Source organism: Ischnura elegans, chromosome 1 (assembly GCF_921293095.1).
Source record: "Ischnura elegans chromosome 1, ioIscEleg1.1, whole genome shotgun sequence".
In the NCBI taxonomy this organism is placed as follows: Eukaryota; Metazoa; Arthropoda; class Insecta; order Odonata; family Coenagrionidae; genus Ischnura; species Ischnura elegans.
Genome location: NC_060246.1, coordinates 57,096,558 through 57,119,894, shown reverse-complemented (window position 1 = coordinate 57,119,894; position 23,337 = coordinate 57,096,558). Strand labels below are relative to the sequence as shown.

At 38.7% G+C, this 23,337-nt stretch overlaps 1 protein-coding gene across 4 annotated transcripts in view; it reads left to right on the top strand.

Annotated features, from left to right (window-relative positions):
• The window catches only part of LOC124161070, a 485,504-nt gene extending 463,417 nt beyond the window's left edge, over positions 1-22,087 (top strand). For 2 of the 4 annotated variants that reach the window (XM_046537253.1, XM_046537246.1), the window contains exons 14-18: positions 11,816-11,868; positions 13,257-13,460; positions 14,102-14,474; positions 16,765-16,829; positions 18,205-22,087. In XM_046537253.1, coding sequence (XP_046393209.1) covers positions 11,816-11,868; positions 13,257-13,460; positions 14,102-14,474; positions 16,765-16,829; positions 18,205-18,334 — 825 coding nt within the window. In that variant the 3' untranslated portion in view covers positions 18,335-22,087. The remainder of the gene's footprint in view (positions 1-11,815; positions 11,869-13,256; positions 13,461-14,101; positions 14,475-16,764; positions 16,830-18,204) is intronic. The other 2 variants (XM_046537271.1, XM_046537264.1) reach the window with 2 other exon arrangements.
• The last annotated feature ends 1,250 nt before the right edge of the window (positions 22,088-23,337 follow it).

Sequence of the window (23,337 nt, the reverse complement as noted above, 5' to 3'; positions counted from 1 at the left end):
TATGGCCTCATATTGATAATTAACACCTCTATAAACATCGAGCATAAAATAATCGATGACTTAGTAAGGAGCGTGTATTTCATCCGCCACGTACTAACCCTAGATCTGAATTATCAGCGTTCGAGCGTTCAGGAATAGATAGGCAACCTTCTCCACGAGGAGACCGATGGCCAAGACCGTCATTAAATCCCTAAGCACGCCATATAAATCTAATCCTCCGTGCGAATCGGGGAGGAGAGAGACCGCCATGTCAGAGCGAAAAGTAAGAAGACTCTCTTGACTCTTCCTTCGCCTCGAACGGCGTTGATCCCCATTCGAAGTCCCTTCCTTCCCTTCCCGCCGTCGACCTCTGATTCTATTATGCATGCACCTTCGCCTCGACGCGTTCTCTCTATCCTCACCACATGTATATGAAGCTGTAGCATGTATTCAAATGGGAAACCCGGCCATCGCCGCGCATGCATGCATGGATGAGTCTCGGTCCCCGACCAACGGACGCGACGCGTCCTCTCCCGTCACCCGATTGGTAGACGCCACCTTTCTCCCCCACGCGCCACAAATCCCTGAGCAGGGATCCGGCCACGCGCAGTGGCGCCAGTGTTTCCCCCTTCCGCCTCCGCCATTTTTGTACGAAACGATCCGTGAGTCAATCAAACATATCATTCCTCAAAAGCGTTGCCGAAGGATAAAACAAAGTTATGTTTTTAGGGTTCAAATGGTAGTCGGATAGTCGGTAAACGTGGTACTACACCATGAAAAAGGTGTTTGAAATCGGTTGGAAGTTTTCGACAGAGAAATTTATATTTTCAAATCTTATTTTATATCCCGTTTCCTTTTGAACGATATGAATAAGAAGTAAAAATAATGCTAAAGTCTCCATAAAAATCGGGTTTGCCTTATTATGGATTCTTAATTCATGGGAAAATCTTTTTGCATTGCTTGGTACCCTGATTTATACAATACATTTATTCTTTTCCATGCCATCTCCTTCAGATATGGTGATAATAGTTGTAATGTCTCTGATCCGATCATATGAGTGCGTTTTTTTTTCTATCTTAGAACACATCTCTCAATCTGAATAGTAGCCAATCAGATCGTACGGTAACAGATGGGATATGAAGCGTCAAGCACGCCAATTAAAATAAATTGGGGTTAATGGCCTCCACGAAAACAGCGCTAACGGCTGCGTCAAAAAAGACTGCACGATGGAGAAACTCAAACTTTTATATTCCAATATCATGAAACGGACACTTAAATGGTCTCTATGTGATATTGCGTGCAAAACGAGTTGTTCAAAATCTACATATTTTCCAAGCCAAAGGTAGCATGCCTTTTTGCAATACTTTACTCCCTATTACGCTTATTCATAGGTGAGTCACCGAATTCGTCTGCGAAGGATACGGCAAGAGCACCCCCGGAAAGGGTCGTGTTAACATGCCCGCCGTCGCTCGTCCCTGATTGAGTCACCCTAGTCTTCCCCGAATTGTCTCGTTACCCCGCCGGGCAGGTAGTTTCCCCCTAATGCTTGCCAGGCCCGCTCTGTCTATCCTTCCCGGTATGGATCGAAACTCACTTGAACATGCAGAACCAGATATAAATGGACGCATTTCCAGCATGCTGATCTGCTGATCCAAGGAAAGGACTCCTTGAACTGCCGCGTCTACAGACGTTACTAGAATGCAGAACCGCGTGTAATTAGGGCCTTACTGTTTTCCATATCCTCACTGTTTTCAAATATTGCTAATATAGTTTCAGGATTTATATTCAAATGCATCTGTGATATTGTTCATTTGGCTAAGTTATCAGTGGATAGATTTTGTTAGCGGCACGTCTAGAGAAGTTATACACTCCCTTCCAAGAAACTTGTTATTACATCGTCATAATATAATGCCTTTAGATATAAATTTAAAGCGCTAAAAAACGTAGACCGATATCCATTTCATGTGCATCTTTTCATGTCATTCATATAGTTGCTATCAATTTCTATTAAAAAGTCCATATCGAGAACAGGTCCTCTGAATCAAAGTATGCCTTAAAATGCCAAAAAACGATGAGGTATAATTTGAGAAGTGTGACAATTGCCAAATCCCATCTTTCATTTCATTTCATCATCAAAATTTTGAATATATTCAACGTCGTTACTTCATCTCATAGCTATCTGGAAAATCATGGGGTTGGGTACGGAATGGCTTGGGCATTATTCTGGATGAGTAGCCTTGAGCTTGCACCGTATTCTACATGCAGGCCTCAGGAATTTTCGCGGGCCGCAAGTTTGTTGGGATGTGAGTTGGGGGGGAAGAAGGTGTGCGCCCGCGGTTGCCGATATGGTCATCGAAAGGAGAGGAAAAGGGGGTCGGACGTGGGAGTCAAAAGATGGGCGAGCCGCGCACGGCGTGTCTAACAGGAGAAAAGAGTTCCCGCCGGGGGCGAGCGTCGGCGGCGGCGGTCGGAGAGGGCGATCCCTCCCGAGGAATGATGATGTTCCTGCCCGCGGAGGGTGGAGCTCCACGCCGGCGAGAGAGGAGGCAGCGATTTCGCCCCTCACCGCCCCCCGGGGGCAGCAAGTGTGGTGGGGGCGGGGAAGGACAAAAGGGGCGAGCGTGACGGGAATCAAACCCAAGCGATGGGGGAGGGATGGCTTTTGTTCTGCACGGGGAGGAAAGGAAGGAGGCGGATGAGGTTGGAAACATTGAATTCGAACCGCTGGTCTAGAGGGGGAGGAACGTCTCGGAAATAATGGTGACAAATGACGGGAGGCCACGCGAAGGGGGCAGCCAATGGGAACGGACCTCTTCTCGCGAAGCTCCCTCTCTCTCTGCTTACTTTCTCAGGGAGGGGGTGAGTCTTAAAGGAGGGAGGACTCGCATACGGTGAAGATGTAGCGAGGAAGAAGAAGAAAAAAAAAGATGCCCCCGCTGTTGAAGGGGAGATAGTTGGCAGCAGTTCGATCGTCCAATTGCTTGAGAGATGAGGGGAGGGTTCTCTCGAGGAGGCTGCTTCCGAGTGAGAGTATGGGGTGGCATAATGCAGCAGGGAACGGGGGATGGATAGGTTTTATGTATACGGGATCTGTCGCAGGTGTTTGCTCGGCGGTACATCCGGTGTGGATGGGAGGAGTGGGCGGGAACCATGGGATCGTGGATGGTTTGGGAGGATGCATCGATGGGGCAGCGGAGAGGAAGGATGCTGCACTTGGACGAGGGCAGGCGAGAAGGAGGAGTGCAAATTTGTGAAATGAGAAGCGATATGATACCGCTTCCGCCGGACGTTGGATAAGCGTGTGAGGTTCAACCTTTCCGCTTCAGTGTCCTCTCTTCCCTTGGACACATTTGACAGTGTCGTCTAACAGGTGGTTACATGATCAGCAATTGAGAATCTAGGCTACTTGTCACCCATCAGTGCAACTTCTCCGTTGGATAGGCAGAGCATCTTCATTACGTCCATCATATCGTCAAATGTTTTACATTATTTCACATTCGGGTAAAAGTAAACATCAAAACATATTCTGGACGAGATTTATGGAGATGTTTAACTTCAAGGATAAAATTTCTTTAAAATTTCTTCCACTTTAGAGGGCACTATACTTATACTGTATTACTGGAATTCCACGTAGCTCTCAGCCGAGAGTATACGTTTAATTTTAGTACACCCTGTCTAATGGGTACACAATGCATTGCTTATACTCGAACCATGACCTTCAATATTAGCTTATGGTGACGACGAGTCGTGTTGGTTGCATCACTACAGGGGAAAGTCCCTTGCCATGTGCATTATTCGAATAATGTTGTATCCAGCGGGAATGATACCTTCGCTAGATTGGTTTCTTCGTTTTCAACTAACATGTTAACCAACTCGATGACGGATTATTTTCTATTAGTGACAGCCGAATCCAATATTTTCATTTTTCAATCCTATTTTACTTCCTCACCTTTCATTAGTATTCCAAAGTAACCGCTCACGCGTATCTATATTTATCATTGAATTCTAAAATTCTCCAATCAGCGGCTTGTTTGTGAATCTCTCTCGAGTAGAAACAAAACGAAATCACCACCACCAATCGCCCGTCCCGTCTGGAGCCAATTGGTCGAATGACTTACAGAGATAAAAGAGAAAAAAAACGTACGTTAACATGCCGGGAGAAAGTTTGCGCTCTTGGGGAATCTTTAACGGGAGAAAGTCGGTAATGCAGCATAACGGAAGGAATCGGGGGAGAACAGGGGAGTGAGTGCGTGTGTGTCTCTCTGCTGCGAAGTAATCTCGGGGCGTTTATCGGTCATTTTCTTTCGGCGGATAATATTTTACTGGCCAAAATTTAGGTCGTGTCCATCTGCAGGGGAGGGAAATCTTCGAATTATTCGGGTGGGCGGGGGGAGAGGGGCGGCCGAGGAGGGTGTGGGAGGGGTGGGGGGATTCGAACGAACTCTTTTTAAGTGTGATCCGCATCGCTCAAGAAAGTAGGCTAATGACCGCGTGCTGTGTTCCGCCTTGAGTAAATATCCGGTGCTCACCGTAATTTGCGGCTGGAAATTTCGGCTGTTGTAGTATTTTATGCTTCGTTGAGCCGTCCTATAAGTTCGTCAGTGGTGGTTTTTGTTGAGGTTTAATTGGGGAAAAAATTGCAGAATCAGAACCGCAGTTATGATTTCGGTGTGTATTTTTCAAGATATCTATAAATTGTTCGAGGAGGATTTTTTAAATCCACAAAGGCATGTGATTTACTTTTAGCGCTGTAAAATTACCGATTCATTTTAAGCTAAAAACTAATTTTCACGGTATGGAAAAGGATCATAAATCTCAAGCCATCACGTGTGTTTGTATGAGAAGCTAACACCTGGGTATTTGTCGGTGGCTAGTAGTGGCTTCCCATCCAGTGACCCCGTGGACGAATTTTTGGCGGTGATGGACGCGGTGCAAATGACCGCAGCTGTCGGTCACCTCTTTCAAATAAACTCTCCCATCTAACATGCAAATGCTTAACCCTTGCAACTGCCATTCAGCCTATGCCCTCCTATGCATTCTGCTCGGAGACGGGAAAGATTCCTCTTCTTATTTTCACCCCTCGGGTCTCTCGGTCATATCCCTGCCCCCTTTCTGCTTTTCATCCTCCCGAATAATCTCCCCTATCATTAACGGTGTCGCCTCACTCTCCTCCATCCCGAAAGCCTTTCGGCCGAGGCCCTTTTCAGCCACCCTGTAATCCTCTTTCCTCACCTCCCCCCCCCCGTCCCCCCGTTCTCCATTTCTTAGGCTACGGGTCACTCACTCACTTGCCTGCCTCGGGGGCTCGAGAGAAAAACATCTGAGTGCTTGTGGGCGTGGACCCGCGAATCAAAAAGTCAATGCCTCGTCCTCTTTTTTCCTTACTGCATCTATCTGCAGAAACCGGAGTATTTTCTGTTTCAATTCAATTAACGTGATACACACCTGTGCTTTTTTTTCTGATTGAAAAATCATTGCTTTTGATAATTAAAAGTTTAAAAAAAACATTGACTTTGTTTCCTCTTTTTACTTGCTGCGTCTATCTGCGGAAACCGCAGAATTTTCAGTCTCAATTCAATTTACGTCACGTAAACTTAACTCATGCTAATTTTTCAGATTGAAAAATTAATGCTTTTGATAATTAAAAGTTTAAAAAACCGTTGATTTTTTTCCCTCCTTTTTCTTGCTGCGTCTTCCGCGGGAACCGGAGGTTTTTGAGTTTCAATTCAATTTCCGTCACAAAAACTTAAACCGTGTTAATCTTTCCGATTGAAAAATTAATGCTTTTGATGATTAAATGATTCAAATGCCATTTATTTTGTTTTCGCGCCACATGGGCTTACATGAACAACCATAATCATCAGTCAACTGAGGAACTGAGAAGCCAAGGCGTAAATGTGATTTTTTTTAAACAGGGTCAGGTGCAGAAATTGGTAGAGAAATTAACAAAAACTTGGAGGACAAGTGATACGAATGAGTCTCTGTTCATTGCTTACATCGAGTGGAAAATCAAAGCACCACTATATATCTATTTGATCACTTTTTTTGTTGAAGTTTCCTGGTACGGTATTGATACTCAATTTGATGCGATATTTAACGCGTGTGTCGTGATTTCGAATACCTGTTTCCAATGCCGAACTCATTGCGTAAGATAATGAGCATTCTTTAGTTTTTCTAGACTATTAGATTAGTAGGGCATGTACGTTTGACCTCCACCTGAAACATCGTAAAATAGTAATTACTTTTGTAAGTAATTGAGCGATATAAAATGTGCTAAATAGACTCTTCTATGTCCATCTGGAGAGTCAGGAAATTTATTCAAGATCTATCCATGCCTAGTTGAAATCCAGTAGGTCAGTGAAATTCCCACATCTCATCGGCAAAAAAAACTTTCCTCCCTCCCCGCCTGGTCGTATGTCAAATGCAAAATGTACCCTTCCCCTCCCATTCCCCAGGAGGCTTATCTCTCTGGAGGTGACTGCTGCGGATCCACCCAACGCTATCCTTCCCCACGCCCAGCGACCTGGATTGACTACCCTCCTCGGGGTATTTCATATGCTCCCCCTCCCCTTTTGAACGATTAATTATTGCACCGGAACTACAGTGGCCTCGAAACATTGCTCTTTGACCAACGACCACCGGCTCAGGCTTGCCTGTGATATGCGAATCTCTTCTGACTGGGCTGAACAGGCATTTTCAACCCCATTAGTTTGGTCCATTTGAATGCCAATAACAGTTTTTTCGTATGATTTCTATTTATTTATGAGTTCTGTTTTCATAAATCTTTTGCATTGGCTACCGGCTATTATATATATCGGAGAATAATTAATCTACGTCGCCCGATGTCTCCTATGAAGCAGAATAGTATCCACAGTAGGAATGTAGTTACAGCGTTTTCTATCTACTTATAGATGAGGGATAATTCAGCCTTGTGGGAAAAACATCAGAAGCTTCGGAAAATTCCGATCAAATGTCAGTCTTAAAATTGCTTTCTCTTGGTGCCAAGGCTCTGCAAGAATTTCCGGACATGTATGATATAAAGTATTTCAAAGTATGTGATGATTCTTCGTGCCTGAGATTTTGCTGCTCTTTTCGACAATAGGACGTCAATAGCGGCCTGCTCTTCATTATGAATCGCAAATCATCATTTATAGATCACTATCTCGTTATTGGAGCGAAACGCGACTCTGGCATGAAAATCCATGCTTACTCTGAAGGATCTCCTCAACAAATCACTAAAATTTCTATAAATAAATTCCTTATCTTGTGATTTTCCTTGGGGCTTTTGGCTCCTATATGCCATTGTGATGCCATCGAAAAAAATAGTAGCGATAGCAATGTCTTTTACTTCTAGAACCTTACTAACGAGTTATCACTCCTTTCTGCTTTAAAACAAACTGATCATCCGCCAACATGTTAGTAGATGATCGTAACATGTAACAATTTCGCCCAAAATTAGGCATCCACCATATTATGAACCGCTAATGCGGGAAAAAAATGTAAAAACGAGAATTTTATGCGTCTGGTAACATTTGTTGTACTGAGAAAGAAAATATTTTCCCATTATTATCACTCTTACCACCATCCCCAGTTAAGATCAGCACTTACATACGATAGTTAAAACATTGAAAATACTAATTCGTGCTATCTTCATATTTAGGAGGAAAAAAATCGAACGCTAACGGCGAAATAACCCCGATAATTCAAACACTTAATAACTCAGTACGCATCACGTCTGTATGATTTTCTTCGAAACTTCCTCATATCTTTCACGCATGCCTCAGCCTCGTGCCTTTCTTTCCTTCCTGATGCTTTTTGGCCACACCGATCGGCCCACGCAGACGAATCGTCGATAGAATCGCCGCGGGGAGTGAACGCCTACGTGCAAGTCAAACTTTTGACACACGTCGAAGAGAGCCTGTAAACCCACCTACCCCACTTTAACTCCTTTCTTTTTTTTGGCCCATACCGTTGATTTTTCATCCTTTTTATGTAGACGTGCACCTCTGCTTGTTTCAGTGAGATCACCTTGTAGTAGTATACGCTCAAAATGTCGAGTCATTTTTTTTATTTAAATGGAAATCTCTGAAAATTATATCGGTGGTCGCTTTTCACAATATTTGCTAAGTGGCTTTTTTAATCTTACCATATTCCAAGTTTTATATGACAGAATGATGCATCATTATCATTAGACTGGCTCGTTGTTCATTAAGAAAATGGGCTAAAATCTTGCCGCAGAGTCAGTTGAATATATTATCCAAGCCAATTTATGGAGACCAATGAGCACGTAGACTATTTTTTTATCTTAATAACTTTGTACCTACATATTATTGTATTTATGACTGAAGTAGTTTTTGAGCAGACATTTTGGTTATCTGAACGTCATATAAGCAGCAGCATTATGAAGCAGCATTTTTTCTATTTTCTCAGTACACATTAGGTAAACTATTCCCAACAAATTGCTTTTTCCCTACACCTACGGTTTCCATTAAAGATCCGCATGATTTTGATGTTCCCAATGGAGCAGCAACAGTAAAATAAATAGAAATTCTTTTGCCGATAAATGCATTCTTGCTGGTGACATTTATAAATTCTGACTTTCACGCACTGCGGAAGATTCCTATCGCAAATACTACTTACTCTCTCCTCAAGATGCGTGAGGGAGTGTAAAATGTTTTGAGTGATGACTTCCAACTCACAATCGTAAACCGAAACGGTGGAAGCCAATTTTATGGTCACTTCTACTCGCGGCACATGTTTCTCTAATGCATAATTTCACTTATCAGCCTCGGAGAACGGAAAAAAAGGAGTGAAAGAACATCGTGAGTCACCCCTGCCCACAGTTGCAATTCGAGCTTACCTCTCGAGTTTTGTTCGTTCTTCAAACTTTCTCCTTCACATTTCCTCCATTTTCCATTGCAATTATTTGTCTTATCACATGTGTTTTTTGTTATTGAGCTCCATTTTTTATTAAAAGACTAGCCCTATAAGAGGACTATATTGAGGAGAGTATCCCAGTCTGTCGTGTAGAAACTTGACTTACGATGTCACTTCCCTCGCTGTTCAAGCGGCCTGTTTTAGGCGGCTGTGAACGCAGAGCTATTCCATTCATTCCAAATGTTTGCAATACAGTGTTTTCACGCGCGAGGAATAGCATTCATAAGCATAGGCATACCCAACGAGGGGCAGGAGGGCGCAGCTAGAAGCAAAAATCGCAAATATTTATAAGAAAAATAATATTTTTTAGGAAAATAATTTTAAAATCTAATAAAGAGCTGTTACAGTTTCCTTAAAATGTTGATTTCATTCACCTTTTCGATGCTTACCTACAACTTGAACAACCATGGCTTGCCTCCCCCCCTAGTTTTGATCCTGGGTATGCCCTTGTTCATAAGTTATGAATCCGATGGATGACATCATCTCGCATGTAAAATTCTTCTCGCATGTAATTTATTTCCCCATAAAATATGTATCGCTTTACCTTCAGCGTCGAAAGAGGCGATTAGGCAACCCATTTAAATTCGCGTTGGGTGACAGTGCATTTAGGGGCCAAATGGAGATAATCCTCCGTTATAATATTCGTGGGCGCGAAGCTCACTATTCAACGGGACAAAAAAACTTGTCGCAAAATCACGCGAGTCCCTCGGCTCTCTCTTCGGGTACGTTATCGGAGTATTTCTCCATGTTTCCTCGCCGACTTTAAACATATTTTTGAACGCCAACTCCATGTTGTCCATTGAACCTTCCGTATCTTTCCGCGACCGTCATTTAGACTCTAAAAAGAAGAAGTGCCCACTATCCATAATTGACGTCCGAGCCAATAAATTTCTGGATGGATGTGTCTCTTTCCTTGTGGAAAACTTTTCTCAAACAACCCTCTCTCTCCTTCCACTCGGCGAAGTATTTTATAATCCCCCACCACCGCCACCACCTGAGACTCATCTCCTCACCCTCCCCCTTCCTACCCGCCGAAGCTCCTCCGGTTGCATTGGCCAACGCTCACGTACACTTCTTCGCCTCCCCCTCCCTTCTTCGCTCCACTCCCAAAAATCCCCCACTCCCCCTCCGAAGGCGAAACCGATGTGACCACCCATCGCCTGTCCCCTTCGCCAGCGCCCCCTGCACTCCTCACCCCCTCTTCTTCCCCTCGCTAACCCTTCCAGCATCCATCCACGCCGTCTCTCGGCCCAGGAGGTTGAAATACACCACCCGAGGGCCTTCCTTATCTAGGAGATTTCCGTGCGGACGAAAAGAATTCCGCCATCTTGGTTTGCCGGCATTCCAGTTTCCCTCGCGTGGAAAATGTTCATGCGAGAACCTGTATGCTCGAGTTAGCTGGGGCTGAGAGCAAATAATATGTTCATAACTTAATGAATTCGCATTTTATCAAAGGGCAAGCGCATATTTTTTATCTCGATATGTGAAGAAGTTTACGCAAAGCCGCGGATGTTATAATCTTTCCAGAACACGAAATCGTAATCTAAGGTAGATTTTCTTACAGGTATATTTCTGTAAAATTCTTTGTACTTGGCTATTGAAACGAAAATATAACCAAGAAATATTTAACCACATAAAATTTTTAGGGCAGTCTTAATAGTTAAACCATTTTGCGATTTTGGTGTAGGTATCTGTCGAAATGAACCACCCATACTTATCCCCACCAGTAACATTGCCAGCATAAAGATACTTAGTGCCACTCACCGCAGGACAACTCATAGAGGAATGACCAGTGAATGAATGGTGCTGCCCTCTCCAGTGTCTTTTAGTCTCCATCATCTCTCTACCTTCCGTCGTCTTCCCTGCCCCCGCTCGCCATTGCCGAGGCGCTGGACACACGGGCACGGCGTCTGCCCATTATTTTAGGCCATCCCACGGCCAAACGTCGGGGTCAAGGAGGAGGGGGTAAAGGGGGGGGGCCAAAAGAAAGGGGAGAGGAGAGGGGTGAGGGGGTCAGATAGGATGGGGGAATGGATATCGCGATGGGAAGGGAAGGCGTTGGTTTGGGAAGAGAGAAGATGGTGCAGAGGGGAAAGGGCAGTGCGGGGAAGGAGGAAGGTCTACGACCTCGGACCTTTTTCTTTTCCCTCCACTCCAGTCTCATTCCCTCCCTTACTCTTCCCCCTTTCTCCCTCCCTCCCTCTCCACAGTCTTGGCACGTCAGTTTCTCCGCGATCCTCGAAATTAAATGGATTATGCTACACACCGCATCCTTCGTGCGACAGGCAACGCAATGTTTGTGGCATCCTTCAGTTCACTACTAGCCGTTGGAGCCTCGATTCATGTCCAAACATAGGATGAAACATATAGTGCGAAATAATTCACTTTTTATTGTTTCACAAAACTTTATTATTCCGACCCTGGGTTTCAACGACTAGTAGTCACTATCAAGGTCCTTCATCATTACAAAGTGAGTTATTTCGCATTATAGATAAGTGGTTCCACCAGGTGAAGCCTAAACACTTGATGTATAGGGGATGGAACCTTTCGCTTCCAACTACTCATCCTTTTTTAACGAAAATCTCGCGCTACACTGCCCTTAATTCTGTTTTCAAGCTGCTGGTTTTCAGGTTTTTAATTTAAATTTCTGAGAAAGGTGTATGGATCAGAGAATTTATAATCAGTTTATTTTCGTGATTATAATCATTTGAAATTGCTTTAGAATTGATAAGATTAAATCATTCTGTGTGAATATGATTCATAAGGTCAAAGAAGCCTTTCTTTGCAATAGGTGGTGATATTTTAAATTAATTACATTAAATTTAGTGTGATTCAAAAGTAAGATATGTCAGACTTTTTGGCACAGCTTGTGTAAATGTTGTCTTTGTTCTCTTTGCAGTTGACTTCAATGGAGCTTCAAGGTTTCTACGGCCATGACACAGATAACTCAAGGTTAGTACTTCATCTATGCTTTATTTTTCTTTAATAATCTCTGCTGTGTAGTGCTTGTTGCATGCTTAGCCTAGTAACCCTTTCTCATAATTTCATTAATCAACACAAACAATTTTAATCTTATGTTCCAATCGAGTGAATTAATTTGGTATTATTAACTCTCAAAATTTACCGGAGAGGAATTTCATTGGAGGTAAGATTCTTGGTTTTTTTTTATAACCCTGGGTTTTCTTATGTTACCTATGATAGACTTATCAGCTATGAAATTCTCTTGTTAGTTCTTTACACCTTTGGGTAGGTACCCTTATATCAATTCCCTGAACCCAATAACTATGTATACATAATCCCAGTTTTTTTATAACGCTCACCAATAACATTCACCTCAAAAAGTACTCTTCCTTGCAGAAAATATTCCAAGTAGCAGTAATAGCTAATGGGTAGCCCTTATCCTTCGGTTTTCCTATTACATCACACCAAATGAATTTCCCCATTTTCCTCATCAGTAACCTCCTGTATGTTCTAGACTAACTTCTTTGATTCTTCAATGAATGTGAAAAGCTAAAAATTTCACCTAAGTAGTCACAAAAATAAGCCACTCACTCAAGCCAAACTAACTAGCAAGCTAACAAACATTGAAATGGGTTAAGTGGAACCATTAAGTCAAAGCAAGTAAACTTATTCATTGTATTAAATGCATTCTAGAACACAATGTACATTTTCTAATAATTCTTTTTGCTGATTCACAAAATCTAACCCAGATTTTGCTGAATTAAATCCTCGTGTAAAACTTAGACACCTACCTAATGATGTTTTAATAGTACTTTTCATGGTAATACTGTTTTTTTGCCGACAGTAATATGTGTAGAGTGGATTTTCAAATATGGATATTTATTCAGAATAAAATTTGTCTTTCTTGTATAAAAGTAATAGATAGTGTTTCATTTGTTGTGACCATGATAATCATTAATGATTCCACTTTGCCCTTCCCTTCTCTTTCTTTCTCTTTCTCTCAAAATAACATTACCTCCTCCTCATTCCATTCCTAAACCCCAACAATTCAAACCATCACACCGACCTTTTCATTCTTAATACTTTTCTTTAAATATCATTTGTTCTTTAATGGCTTTTGGCTCTCATTTCAATTTTGAACTTCAACTTCCATTCTGCAATCAAAAACATGATGACAAATGTGACTTAACTCTTTATATTTTTGCGTCAAAAATGTACGATTTCTCAAAAATGAATTATGAAAATTCCAAAATTGAATATACTATAATTTTCAATTCAAAAACTTTTCAATAACAACCCACTCCCTCTACTTTGGGGTAAATAAATCCTTACCAATCCTTGAAACCACCTCAAAAACTCCCTTTCCCGAAACCCAACAGTTTATCCAATGGGGAGGCTGGAACGAATGTTCTTCATCATGTTGGCACCCCTGGGAGGCTAGGTGGAGGAGGGGTTGGTGGAGGAGGAGGGGGAGGATTGGCTCAAATAACAGCGCCATCCTCCTCTTTCCTCCTCCACACCAACAACAAACAGTCTGGGACAACGCTCAAATTCCATAACCACTTCCCTCCGGAAGGGTCAGGGTAAGATACATATCTTTCATCCATTACTACTTGCATGGTCTTGAATTTCTATCCTCCTCTTTATCCTGTTTCTATTACATCTACGTTTCTTCAATATTGACTGGTCCTCAATGTTATCTTGAATTTTTTGTTGATACTTACAATTAGATAGGTATAATTTGAGGCTCACTCTTCCATTTAATAAAATTAATTATTGTAGGTTGTTGGGTCTAATAATAGGAAAATCTCCAGATTAAATTCATGGTTATTTTTAATATTTTGTGAAGAGTGAGGATTTTAAAAAATGTGAAGACTCAGTGAAATTTAGGAGAGAAGGCTAGGTTCATAAGCGGAAATCATTAAGCTATGTATTATGAAGTAAAAATGGATTTTCTCAATCCAAGACATTTAGTATCCATTTTATTTGCCTCTATTTTATTTATGAAAGACCTCCCAACTAATCGATTTTTATCTGCGGTTGAAGAGCATTAAATTTTTTAAAAATAATTTGAAGCCCATCCAGGGGCTTATAAAGAAAATTTACTTTCTAAAAATCCTAAATTCTAGCCGATTTTTTCATGCCACATTTTCATCAGTAACCCATTAATATGATCTCTGCAAGGGTATCTTAATTTTGTATTATGATTTTTTTCCTTCCACAGTGACAAGAAAGATTCGCTCGAAAGTCTCACAGGGCCAGATGGTGTGGTGTTCCCGGCAATCAAGAGGCCCAAGATGGGCGCTCACTCTCCGCACCTGCACCCCAACAGCCCGCACCACGTGGGACACGTCACCTCCCCCCACCACCACCACCTTCATCTGCACCCGCACCACCTAGGCCCCCAGCACACCCCCTTGGGTCCTCCACCTCCACCCTCCGGGGGTGGGTCCCCAGCCCTGCCCCCTCCGTTGCCTCCCCCGCCCATGCAACCACCGCTCAGCGAGAGGGTCATGCTGTACGTTCGGCAGGAAACGGACAATGTGTACACTCCACTTCATGTGGTACCCCCGAGTGCGGCAGGCCTTCTCAATGCGGTAAGTTTTTTTTCTTTCTTCATCTTGAAAAAATCCCATCTTGTTTTGGTGATAGAGATTTTTTTATGGGTTTGTGTGCTTCTAGATGATGGTAAAGAAGTAATACACTTATGGAAGCAATTTGATATCTCTCTATGTGATTGCTTTGTCACTTCCCATCCTGCATTTCATCGACTTAAATATTAATTGTTTAAATGTTCTCTCCCAATGACTCCATAACCTGTAAATATGTGTTGAGTTATCTGTATTAATTGGTGCCTGTTAAATGTTTGTGTTTCCAGATACATATATGTGGTTTATGGATGATTTTGAATCTCTGCCTTACTTGTCTTGAAATCCAAGAGGTGGCAATAGTCTTTGAAAAGCTGGATGTGTGTGACCCCTTAGATGACTCTCCTTTGTCAGCTAGATGTCATTACCCTATTTATTCATTGGCATTCACCAAGGCTTAGAAATATTTTTCAATAAGCAGATTTACATTGATTAACTTCATTTTAAAGGTCATTCCGTAAGTTTCAGAGAGTTCATCATCTTGCAGAATTTCTTGATAAGCATATGCCAATTTCCTGCTGAAGTAATTCAGGGTAAAAATAAGCACTTTAGGCAATTTGAGGATTTGTTCCACCAAAATTATTTAATGTTAAGAACAGTAAGAAACAATTTCCAGTCATTATCACTGCAGTTCTTTTACATAAGTCATTAACAAACATAACTTTCCAGACATTTACATATACATGAGAGCGTTAATATTTCTTTTACAAGCCCATTGAATTCAGGGTCATTGTAATGCTTCCTTCGTTTGCATTATAGGATAATTTTTAGTTGAAATATCACCAAATTTTGGAACTTTTTCCTTGCAATCGATTTTCAGAAATTGATTTTATATTTTGTTTTAAGTACCCTACTATGCACCACAGAAATGCAGCCCTTAAGAACCGTGGTGATATCCATTGCCTTAACTATAAATAGTAATTTATAAATATTTAGTTGTTCATTGATTTTTCAAGAATATTCTTTGGCTTAATAGTTACATTTTTAGCATGTAGATAATTATACTTATGAAGTTATTTGTAATGGTAAGTCTATATTGTGGTGCATTAACATAACTGTGAATATAATGTCATATGTAAATTGTTTGTCTTTTAATAAATGCTATGGGTCTATTGCTGAATTGAGGAATGTACATAGATACTCAGTCCCCATAAATGTTTTGCATGGCTTTCCAATTACATTTAACGTGACCAATCAAATGCCTGACGGTTGCCAGATGTTGACAAATATTTAATGCCCAGGTGAATCTGAGTCTACTAATATTTGAAGCTTGCATGCTTTTTACAATTTGCTTGAAGGCACAAGAAAAGGATGGTTTACAAAAAATATAATGAGATGAATTGGTAGCCATGGACTGTTTACATTTAAAATTAGAGCATTTTATAAAATGCTTATAGTTACAGCAGCTCAGGAAATAGATGGGGTTATTAAAACAGGTTTGAGTAATAATTCCATTTTTTCTAAATTGCAAAAAGAATACTAGATTCAATGTATATCTAGATAGGTGAATGGAATACAGTAGCTATATTTCATATTATGATAAAATATTAATAAAAGATAGCGTGTCGTTAAGGAATGGCATTTCATTGAAAATAGTCAGAAAATTTATTTTAATCAATAATTTAAATAACCTAAAAATAAAGAGAAAAAAGCAATCTCCCTGGAGTATTATATAGATATATAACTACTCCATTACTTCTTAGTGAACAAGGGATGGACTTATAATTCACCTCGGGCAATACAAGAATTTTGGGGTGAGTAATATCAAGGGTATTTTTAGTGATAATCATAAATAGCTGGGGTGTAGACAATAAAGATGCACCAGGGCATTTCTTGATTGATTTTCACTAAAAACTGATTACCACTGGCTGTGATGGGTATTTAATGAGCCACAGGTAGTAATAAATATTGAAATATTGCAAGGGGGGATAGAATTCATGCTCTTATTAATGTATAATCATGGTGACCATAGTGAAAAAAGTCATCCACATCAGAGTCTTCCTCAATGATTGTTTGTTATTGAGGAAGTGTAGTTAAAAATTTCCATCAAAGCTAGGATCCATTCAATTAGCACACTAGTCAGAAGGCCCTCCTAAAATTAATATCAACTCTAGGGCATCATTAAAAACTGCAAGGTATATTTCTTAGAAGAATTCCTCAATTAGTTGTACCTATGTTTCAATAGACTACGATTGGTGATAGACCATAATTAATTTATTTTATTTTCCTTGCTTTCCAGATTGAGAATAAGTACAAAATTTCTACTTCAAGCATTAGTAACTTGTATCGAAAAAACAAAAAAGGGTAAGTTAACTTTTCACAGAAATTACGTAATCTTCCTATGGTAGTCAGAATACCTAAAATTAACTACCTCCGTGCAAACAGTATTATATAGTTATCTCCATACTTTCAGATTAGAAAATCTTTAAGTAGAAATTTTGAACTGCATTTTACAAACCGAACTAATTGGAATAACATTGATGTAATGTTTTTCAACGTGCCTGTTTTTGCTTTGCTTAAATGTGTAAAAATATTTCTGTGTGGATATGGTCTAATATGGTGTTGTGTGGCTACATGTTGGAAGAATACTTTTTTTGTTTATATCTTGCTTTTAATCTTGGCATCGGAAGAGTCCTGTTGATCGTAACATAGTATGCATGTAGTAGAAAATCGCATTTCATTGTTAAAGACTAACCTCTCTTCTCAATTGCTTGGCCAGAAAATTAATTTCATTGGTGTTGCTGAAACTCTCTAACTCACTGCACTCAAATCAGAAAATTCATCCATCATATTTTAAAAGATAGTTTAACGCACTGTTTTATTCCATGCATGAACTAGAAATCACTATTCAATCAATGAAGTTTTTAATGCAATGGTACACCTAACCATTCATAGTTCTGTAAATTCACCAGTAATAGAGGATTTTCATGATTCTTGGTAATTGTTGCATCGTCTAGAGGACATTCATTTGTACATATCTCCAAAGTAAATAATTTCGAGTCTAAAAACTTCCAAAACTTCCAAAAACTTCTTTAAAGTAAAAAAAATTACGTTCTATAAGAGGTGATTTTTGTGACATTTTATCTTTCATCACTGTAGCCAGGATAGATGTGGGATAAACCAAATGGAGCCTTAGCAAAAATGAGAGAAATAAAGTTAAGGGTAAAGATAGTTTAGTTTCACTTATAATTACAGCATTTTCATAAAATACTTGTATTAATGGCAAATCATGGGGTTTTTTAACATAGGTTTAGGTGATAATTACATTTTTAATGTTCACTATGCACCGTTACAACAAAATGGAACATATTAATGCTCCACCCTACTCTATCAATTGGCATGCCCTGACATGTGGTAATTTTTTATTATAATTCGCCATTGTGAAAAGCTAAAATGCACTCAAAAAATTACCTCTACCATTCTAAACACCACCATTGTTAGCAGCATTTTTCGTTGAAAATCAATCAATCCTTTGGCAATGAAATGCTTTTTGAAATTGATTGGAAAATATTTTCTGACTGAAAATGTAAATGGATATAATGACGAATACTATAGCTTGCCCGAGTAGAAATATTAATGACTTGAATCAGCATGCTAGATTTATAAAAAAATAATCATATTTTATGTGTCATTAATGTGTCAGGACACCAAAATATATTTTACCTCCATCTTTCAACAGGATTATGGCCAAAATTGATGATGACATGCTCAAGTACTACTGCAATGAAGATCTTTTCATCTTGGACATCAAGCCATCACCAGATGGAGAAGATACATTTGACATTACTCTTACGGAACTCATGGATTGAAAGGATTTATAGGCTGTGTGAGAGTATCATTACTGGAAAAAATGACTGTGCTGCTAGTGACAGCAGTTGTATAAAATGTTTCCCTGGGGCATTTAGCTGGAAAAGAAGATATGCAAGAAAATGTTATTCCGCTTGCATAAAGCACAACAAGTTTTCCTCTGCAAGTCCAGGAAAGTCATTGTGTCACACTTTAATTCCCACCTGCTAAAATTCTTTAGCCATTAATCAGCAAAGAATGAAGGTTTTGTGTCAAACAGTGCAACTATTGACTTAATGCTTCAATTCTAATGAGAATTAAGGAGCTGAATAAGTGTGTGCTTGAGCCAAGCCTGTAAACTCTTGATATGTTATTAAGTCTGATCAGGGAGAGTGAGGGTCAAACACAAGTGCTTCATTGACTGCTGAAAGTCCAGTTTCAGTTTTGTCTTTCAAAAACTAGATGACGAAGTGATGGGCTGAGAATGAATGATATTCTTAGACGTGTGAATCAAATCATCTCCATTAACGTTTTCAACTAGCATAGACAAGTGAAGTATAAGGAGGTCCAATTGGCTATTATTACTATAAATACTATTGTTTCTTTCATTTTTTACTTGTATCCTGAAGTCACAGCGTGTACAGTGAAATATTTTTATGGATGAATGTAAAGGTGTGCTTATCTAAGTTAATCACTTCATCAAATGAGTAAGTACAACAAAGTTAAGTGTTTTCATTCATGTTTTTCAAATGATAAATGTGAGTGCATGCAGGTTGATTGTTGGATACCCTGCTAAAATATATGTTGTTTCTTTTTTTTATTAATAATGGCTGTATGTATTATTTTGTATGAATATTTGACCCAGATATCACTGTGTGGATGAATCAGTCATCCAAAATAATTATTCTTGAGAAGGACTGAGAGACCTTATCATTATTTGTGAAAAACAGAGAGCATTGCATTATCATTCAGTCATTTAATTTTTTTTCTTGCGTTGTTAATGTTGAGTCAAAATAAATGAGTGAATTGGTTCCATCCTTCATTACATCCATTTAGTAATTCGGTCACCACTAACTGCCATATTATAATTCATAGGTATTCCTCGCCATTTCATCAATAAATCTACATGATTATGGCCATGTTTTTGTGATGTGAACAAAGCAATTATTTCAATCATTTACCCTTATGAATGTGTGCAAATGGCAAAGTTTATGCAATATTATATTAAGGATCCTGATCACATGCAAGTTGGACCCTAAAAATTTTGGGAGAACTTGCGCCTTGAATGTTCGTGAGAATTTGTCATTAATTCAAAAGACTGCAACTTTGAAGATGTTATAGGATAACATATGTGATATTTTGTATAAAAGTAATATGGGAAAGCTGATGTAAGTACGATGGAATCGCACTTTACGGTGCTCTACCGAAGGCAATGCTCATTTTTTCCTTGAGACGTGTTTAATGATTGGATACTTAAGTGGGTGAATGAAGACTTAGATACCCATTCCAGATCTCAATTTTATAAGCTCAATGGAGGATGATGAAGAGCAATGACAATGAAGATTTGTATCGTGGCTGAGTGTTCAGCCAGCATCATTGTAATTTAATCAAAGGTCTCTTCTATATTTTAGTTTGATTTTGTTTGGGGGAGGTATTTTTGTCTACATATTTTCTGATGAAAATTCTGATAAGCATTTGCAATATAAAAGAAAAGATGGTAATAGGTTACAATGCAGCAAATCAATCCAAGATATTGTATCGGAAAACTTAGAGATGGGGGAGGAGTAATATATTCCAAACACCTGAGTAAAATTATCATGTGTAAGCTGCTGCTAGATTTCATCCCTCATTATTCAGTTACTTTGATATTTTCCACCATGGCATTTGTGGTTAGTGGAGTCCCCTTGGTCTGACAACTAAGTACCTGACATTCCAAAATGCAAAATTGGAATTTTGTTTTATATTATTAATATTATTCTCTATTGTTTAATGTAATCAAGTATTTTTGTATCTCTTTAGGTCAGAAGGGTGACTTCATGCCACAATGTCAGATACCAAGCTTTTCATTGCAATTTTGAGAGGTCTTTGTCACATATTCTTCTAGCTGGTCTTCTTTTTTCCTCAAGTTATATATTTTATGACAAGCTTACCCAAACAGATATTGATCCTTTTTACTATTATTTATATATTAGTGGCATTGGAAGGCTATTAATCCTGCCCCCCCCCCAAATATTGTGATTTTTATTGGTATCATCCCCCAACATTGTACAATTTTAAAAGATATGAGTTCTCATTAGTTATATCATGGTGAAAATTCAACATTGTATATTTGTTTTGTTTTTGTGCCTAATTTATTGATACTTAGTTCTGTATTTTGTTCAAACATAATTACTTCATGAAAGTACAGCATGTGTGTGAATGTTTATCAAATCAAATAATGTTTGCATAAATCTGCTAGTGTACGTAGATACTGATAAGAGAGGGTGGAAAATCATACGATCTTGTAATTCATGTAATATCATAAGGGTATCTTTCTTTTTCAACCACATTGATCATAATATTTTAAAAAGGTATCTTTCATTCAATGGAATCAGATTCATCAAATTTCCTGCCTTTGCCACTTTTTATAACCATTAAGTAGGCATGGTCCATACTTAATTATTTCATACTATTTTATTTGAGAATTTTTTGTTTAGTATTTGAATTCTCAATGTTTTTTGCCACATGATTTCATTTTGGAAGTAAAAAGAATAATTCTGTATTTGACTAATTGCTCAGTCTTTTTTAATGTCGACTTTTTACAATTCATTGTGAAAGATGCCTTCATGATTTTGTAGCTATAAATGATTTTATACTCATTTTCCTATAATATTGTTCCAAAAATAGAGGTAAGACATATTAATTACCGTACAATAGGAATAATTCATGAAGTACCTTTTTTCATTCATTCATTCAGTCATGAAAGTGCCCAAATTTCAGGAACTGTATATATCTATAATCAAAGAAAGCAGATAGATTTGTGTGAATATCATTTTCAAAGTATATTATTTTGTGATGAAATATTTTTTACTTAGGCATTTGGTCATGACATAGCATTAAGTCAGACTTACTTTTCAAAAATTGATGCAAAAATTGTGTCATTATTTAAATAGAGTTGGTTAGCTGCCAAGCAGCATGCTCTGTCATGAATTACAAATGCCTTTTTTGAGAAATATCATGTGCACCAGTATAAAAGAGATGAAGACATGTTTAGTGGGCCAAACATACTTTAAAATGGTACGCATGAAGTTTTACCCTGGGTTCATGCAAAAAATGATGAGAAATTTTTGAAGTTCTCAACTCCATCTTTGTGGAGTTGGTATGAATTAGCTTAAATATGGAAATATTGTGCTGTGAATTTTAATGATACTCTACTTTCATGTACCCTTATATTTAATTTTATTCTGCTTTGACTGCTTTTTATGATCCTAACAAACTCTGTGCCTCACTCTGTCATTGATGCATAATACAAATTAGTAATCATGGAATATATAGCTCATAGTTGTAAGGTCGCCCCCTATACCCTTTAAGACAACTGGACCACCCATTCTAATATTTTTGAGAATCAAACATTCCTGGTGGTCATCATTGGAAGAAAATTTAAATGTATATCAAATGTAATTATATGTTATGGTATTGTGGAAACCCTTGGTTGCTTTTGTTCATATTAATACATATTATAGTTATTTTTGTACCAAATTTGGGTGCAAAATAAAAATATATATTAAACCATGGTATTTGCTGTCCATTTATTCCCAAATTCCATTATGATCACCTTTTTACACTTCATTCAACCCTTTGAATTCCAAACGATTTTCCAGCAACTATGCTGAAAGTGCCAAGGCATTTTTGCTGATTTTGCAGTAGGTGAGGAAAAAAAAATAGGTTTCAAAAACAACTAAAGGTATACATTCAAAAACTTTAGGAAATCTTTATTACATGTGGTTTTACCTTTTTAATGTATAATTCAAAGAATTTTTGGTAATATGAGTTCATTTTTATAAATTAAAGAAAATACACAGTGAATGCTGAAATAAAATTAATATTGACTATTGAATGATTAGTGAACTATCAGCATCTAAGAGTGACACCGCAGGAGGAGCACTATCACGCTACTGGTGGTTTTTGCGAGAGATTAGAGGAGCACGATAGCACTCCCCAGCACTCTTGGGGTTAAGAATCAACTGCATCGACTAATAGAACATAAATGCAGGATCACCATGCACTTTAAGGAAAAAATATGGTCCAATCACTTTCAAGACCTTGATCAGCACCAATCATTAATGCTAATTTATATCCAACCTTTTGAATTAAAGTTGATTAAAATAAACATGCTCCTAGAAATGGACCAACATCGTGATGGATTGGTAAAAATATGGAGGTGAAAACTAAAGCTTCTTTGAACAGAAATGTGAGGGCGTACAGTGTTCTTTATGGGTTAAGAACAATAAGTAAACTCCCTAAATCCAAAATATTTATCATAATGCCCAACCTCAGGTTTCTGACAAATTGATAATTCATCAACATTCAGCCCAAACTACTGGTGATAAAAATGTGAAGTTTTGAGGATGTTTTCACTATTATGGATTATTTACAGAAAGAGGGCATTCAGATTCCATTAACACTTACACAAGAGTATATAGCTGAGTGGGCTATCTTTCATTAGAATGGTTTATTAAAAATCCAAAAGTAACTTCCCTAGCCAATCTTCACTAACTCTCACATCTTCCTCATAGCCACCTCAAAACAACAAGGTCTTCAATAGGAATAAGGGATGCAAAAATAAGAGAAACTATGATATATGAATAAAAGAAGACAATGCTGAGAAAATATGACAAATGATATATGTATCTTGATTTTTACCTGTTAGGGGTGTACTCTGCATTAGGACAGATAATTAAGCACTGCTGCATAAATGCCCTTGATATAAATAATATAAGTAAGTACATATCAACATGGGCATACCCAGCGAGGGGCAGGGGCAGCT